This window comes from Bidens hawaiensis, unplaced genomic scaffold, assembly GCF_021521415.1.
Source record: "Bidens hawaiensis isolate Kalapana, Puna unplaced genomic scaffold, B.hawaiensis_p1.1 tig00005189_1, whole genome shotgun sequence".
Classification (NCBI taxonomy): Eukaryota; Viridiplantae; Streptophyta; class Magnoliopsida; order Asterales; family Asteraceae; genus Bidens; species Bidens hawaiensis.
The window spans coordinates 1,557,335-1,562,603 of record NW_027491334.1 but is presented as its reverse complement, the minus strand read 5'-3'; the positions used below and the strand labels follow the sequence as shown (position 1 = coordinate 1,562,603).

General features: G+C 31.9%; 1 protein-coding gene across 1 annotated transcript; it reads left to right on the top strand.

Moving 5' to 3' along the window:
- The first annotated feature begins 1,814 nt into the window (after positions 1-1,814).
- On the top strand, positions 1,815-4,955 carry LOC143629348 (ribosomal RNA-processing protein 8-like). Its single transcript, XM_077098648.1, has 9 exons — positions 1,815-1,946; positions 2,040-2,101; positions 2,216-2,267; positions 2,777-2,891; positions 2,993-3,087; positions 3,890-3,996; positions 4,067-4,181; positions 4,730-4,774; positions 4,857-4,955. The coding sequence occupies exons 1-9, from the start codon at positions 1,815-1,817 to the stop codon at positions 4,923-4,925; spliced, it is 792 nt and encodes a 263-aa protein (XP_076954763.1). The 3' UTR covers positions 4,926-4,955.
- The last annotated feature ends 314 nt before the right edge of the window (positions 4,956-5,269 follow it).

Below are 5,269 nucleotides of genomic sequence, written 5' to 3'. Positions count from 1 at the left end.
TTCTGGCCGCGCGGTGCCGCATGTCAGGGGGTGGGGGTCTGGTCTGGTCCGGTTCAATTCTGATGCTGTCCGGTTCGTTTTCTGATCTTCCGGTTCTCCGGTTTGGCTTGTTTTTGCTTGTTTTTCGCCCTCTTTTCGACATGATTGAAACCCAAAACCTAAAATACACAACTATGTTAGTAGTATACAAATCTTACATAAAATGAGAAAAATATTAAATAAAATATACCGGTATTTATATATATTTAGCATTATATTAGGAGTTTAAGTTATATTTTACAAAATGCGGTTAAATAAATTAAGTATAACATAAAATGGGTTTTACATGGAACCGGGCCTTTGATCTTTAGTTTTACCTAACCTTTGCTAAGTCTTACATAGGGGAGTTGGTTTATTGCTAGTGTGCACGATCCCGCTAATGTAAGCATCAAGATCTGACTTTTAAGATTTCTTCGGGTTAGTCGGTTCGGAACTTAATAAAGTAGCAAATCCACATCCAACTTACCAAACACTTTAAATATATGAATAGCTTCAATAAATCAGTAGCTTAAACAAGTTTGAGGATTTTTATCAATTAAAGTCTCAAACTCGGGTTTAAGCGAGTGCAAGTCGACACCATCTCGATATAAAACTAAGTTTGGTTCCGACACACCCTGATCTTTTGAAATATAAATAATATAATGTGCAACATGAGCTAAAAAGGTTTGGAAAGATTTTTGGTGGTTTGAACGGTGACTAGCTCGTTTAGACGAGTAGTTCGACTTGTACTCAGTTTTTACTTGAAACTTGGTTTAAGCCAAGATTTGTTCTAACAAACAATTCCAAAATATTAAGTAACATGAGTACACGTGAGAACCGGAAATGATTATAACATAAAATTCTTTGTTTTAATAATATCCAACGATCCGAAAGCCAAAATGGGCCAGGTTTACAATACAAAAACGAGTGCACGTGCGAACCGAAAATGATGAATGTCACAAGTTTTTTTTCTTGCTTTCTGAGAGAGAGAGAGAGAGAACGATGGTGAATTGGTGGTGGTGATATGTTGAAGAAAAAAAAAGAGAGGAGTTATTTTTTTTTTTGATTAATTGAGTTAAAACAATAATAAAATAAACAAACATGTAAAATGACAGATATACTCTTGAGTTAACAATGTAAATAGAAATAGTTATCAATTTGAATGAAATTAACAACTATCAGAAAATCTTGAAGATCTAATTGTAAAAGATAAATTTTTTAAACGAAGATTAAAGATTTTGACACTTTAGGCTTTGTATTTTTATTTATTTATTATTTGTATTATCCGTCACCAGTGTAACGCAGGCAACAATATTCTATTCTACTTTCTACTACGACTTGGTGGTGGTATCACTCTGTATAAGGGTTGGGCAGAACCGGAGCGCCGCCGCCGCCGTCACTGCCGGCTTACCGGACCGGAGAACACCCCTTGTAAGTACATATCGAAGTAATAATAATTTGTTTGCTATCTTTAAACTAAACTAGGGTTTCGTATGTAAACCATAAATCATCATCCTCATCGTCAAGTAATAATAATTTTCATTTGATTGAATGCTGTGTTGTTGTGTGCATAGTGAACTTGTTTTCTCATTGGCTCCCCTAATTGTTTACATTGCAATCTCTATCTATTCACTTTCTTCCTTTTTGTGTGTGAAAATTAAATTTGAATGCTATTATTTTGTTTCATGTTTGCTATGCTTTCGTCTTCCTTTTATTAAATTAAAACCACACATATACTACTTACAACCTTAACAATGAGTATTTATGTATGTAGGTTAACACCAACACAGAGAACAATGAATCAAGACGAAAGTTCTTGCAGTCGAAAGCGTAAGAGGAGAAACAACAACCGCCCCAAAACCCAAACCACTTTGACCGCCCCTACTACCTCTAAAAGTTCCTCAAAACCCTCATCTTTCCTTGAAAAGGTCCTTTTTTTATTACAATTACAATTACAATTTATTGTTTTTATATCAACAATTTGGCCGGTGGAATTTGATCATCTCATCTGTTTGACGCAGATGAAAGCAAAGTTATCGGGGGGTCATTTTCGTATGATTAATGAGAAGCTTTATACCTGCTCGTAACTCTTACTGACTCATCTTTTATATTTGCATCTTAAACTCTTTTATTATTTTCAACTGATGTTTTTCTTTAGCATATAAGTTAAATTATTATCGTGTTGATTTATATGCAGTGGAGATGAAGCCCTTCACTACTTTAAGGAAGACCCTTCCTTGTTTAACATGGTAACACATTTTGTCTCAAATGAATTGTATATTATTCATAGTTGGACACTTTACAATCATGTTAAATGCCACAAATGCTTCAGTTCTGTAATTATTTTGGTTCCAAGTTTATTTAGTTATGTGATATTATATCATCACCATCAGTTAATCGGTACTTAATAGTAATAAAACAGGCTGCAACAGACTCTGTATGGATTTTCTTTTGTTGTTTGCACTTGTAATAATAAGAAAACCGGTTATGTGAGTGTTTGGTAATTTTTATTATTTAAAATTAGTAATAAAAGTTAAAATCATTATCACCTTAAATCTCATCTAACTATAAATTTAAATTATGGCATTTAATTTAGATTATCTTCAATAATATGTTTTTCAAGTTATTAATTAGTAGATAAAACATCATGAATAAAATGACATGAACTTTTAGTTTTCTTTTCAGTAATTTGTTTCCACTCATATGACATTGGATAACTAATAATTGTTTGAAACTAATATATAATTCTTGTGGCCAGTATCATACAGGATATCAAGAACAAATGTCACGTTGGCCTGAACAACCGGTTAATATCATCATGAAGTGGCTAAAGGATCATAGCTCTTCATTGGTTGTAGCTGATTTTGGGTGTGGTAAGAACGGTTTTTGATTTTTTCATTCTTACATTTTTATATTAAAAGTTTAAGCTCCCAAATATTATTCTATTTAGTTCTCTCATTCGCATGCATAATAGGGGACGCACGTCTGGCAAAAGGTGTGAAAAATAGGGTGTTTTCTATAGACCTTGTTGCAAACGACCCTACGGTTATCGCTTGTGACATGTCAAAGGTAAGGCTCTCATCAAGTTTCCTAAAGTTTTAATGGTTTAAGTTTAAAATCTCAAGATTCTAAGACCTGAAACACTTTTTGTTTTTTTTTTGGTGCAAGTTTATTTTTTTCTATTACATTTTTGTTCACCAAATATGTTTACATTAGTTTTAATGGTAATTAAAATTTGTTTTTTTAAATGATTTAGGAAGTTTTATATGAACAAAATTATTGGTTATTTAGTTATGCGAATGAACATGAACACATGTCTTGTTTGTCATTTATGTTCGCGAACATTCGTTTAGTTAAGTTCTTTTGTTTGCATTTTTTTATGTTTGTTACTCTATGTTTGTTTAAGTTTGTTCATTTATGTTTGATGATATATTCATTTGAACTTGTATAGGTCCATTACAACTTGGTCTAGTTTTAATAACTTTTTAGGACCAACACAGTATTGTGCATATTTACTTTTTTGGTTTTACTTTAGTTATGCTTGTTCATCTTTGGTTATGTTCGTTCATTTACGTGTTAACTGTTTGGTTATATTATAAAGGATGAACATGAACACACTCTTTTCCTTAACGAACAAACACGAACAAGAAACCCCCATTTGTTTAGTTGTCCGTATTTGATCATTTGTTTGGTTAAAGTAAAACGAACAAACATGAACATGTTCTGTTCCTTTTGATTATCAAACCTAGTTTTATGCATGAAAATGACTTTTTTAGATCCATTTTATTTTTAAGTAATTTTTAATCTTCTTGGAGATAAAATATAACCCGAACGAACCTGTTTATTATTAAATTGTTATGAAATGTTGCAGACCCCTCTTGATTCTTCATCTATAGATGTGGCGGTTTTTTGTCTTTCTTTGATGGGAACCGATTTTCCAAATTTTATCAAGGAAGCACACAGAGTACTTAAACAAAAGTATGTATCTTAATATTAACTACCATTTTGTATATTTTATTAGGATTAATTAATAATATTTCTGTTACAGTGGTTGGCTTTTGATAGCGGAGGTGAAGAGTAGATTTGATTCCAACAATGGTGGAGCGGATCCCTATACATTTTCTGAAGCTGTTTGTAATCTAGGGTTTACTTCTGTATCCAAAGTTAGTTTATGTTTTCTGAAACTTTAATAATTATCTAGGGTTCGGGTTGTATAAGGTCAAAGTGGGTAGTTTTTACCTTTTAGCACGGGTTAGAACGGGCCAGGGAGGTTCAACCTGCTAACACTCTTTCATCAGTTTTATAGTAAATACTTATTTTATATAAATGAACAAACTTAAAAACACGTAAACAAACAAACATAAATGAACATAAACAAATGAACAAAAACGTTTGTTCATGTTCATTCGTTCATTAAATAAATGAACACAAACGAACTTCTTGCGGAACATGTCATGAGCTATTCACTTAACATTTGGTTCATTTACAAGCCTAATGATAATGTACTTTTTTAAGAAACGAGGTAGGAGGTTGTATGCATAAAAGATTCCCTTTTGTCGTTCCCGTTTCACTTTTTTGATAAAAAAATTTTAGTCACTTGACCCGTTATGGATAAAATATATTCCAAATGCAACGTGCTCAAAAGTAAATATGTGAAGATGATTTTTCTAGTTTTTATCATGATGTTTATATGCTAATTTATGTTTTGCAGGACTTCTCAAATAAAATATTCATACTTTTATACTTTAAGAAAAAGGTTTGACTGTCTTGTTTAGCTCATTTAATTTTTTGGTTCATCATGAAATGACAATTAACTGGGTTTTGTGACTTTTTTTCAGTCAAAGAACAGTTCTAAGAAAGAAATCAAATGGCCTGAACTGAAGCCATGCATATACAAGCGTCGCTGAGCTCTATTTTCATGGTGCTAAATGCTTATTAGGTGCTTCTGTTTTACATAAAAAAGGTTTTATTGAAACTTGATTTACTCCTTTTTTGTACAAGTAGCTTGTACTTTATTTCTATGTTTAACTATTATTGTTATGATATGGTTGTGAATTACTTTCATGATTTCGTCATCTCTAGTGCTTCTTGTTTGGTTATGATTGAACATGTCTTAACTGCGATTAAGATGGTGTTTTAACTCTGATAGGTCGAATTTGACTGAATGATTTGCTAATTTCACCAAGTACAACTGTTTGCCACTTTCAATCAAGTTTGAATTTGAATGAGCATGTTTTACTATGATAAGCTG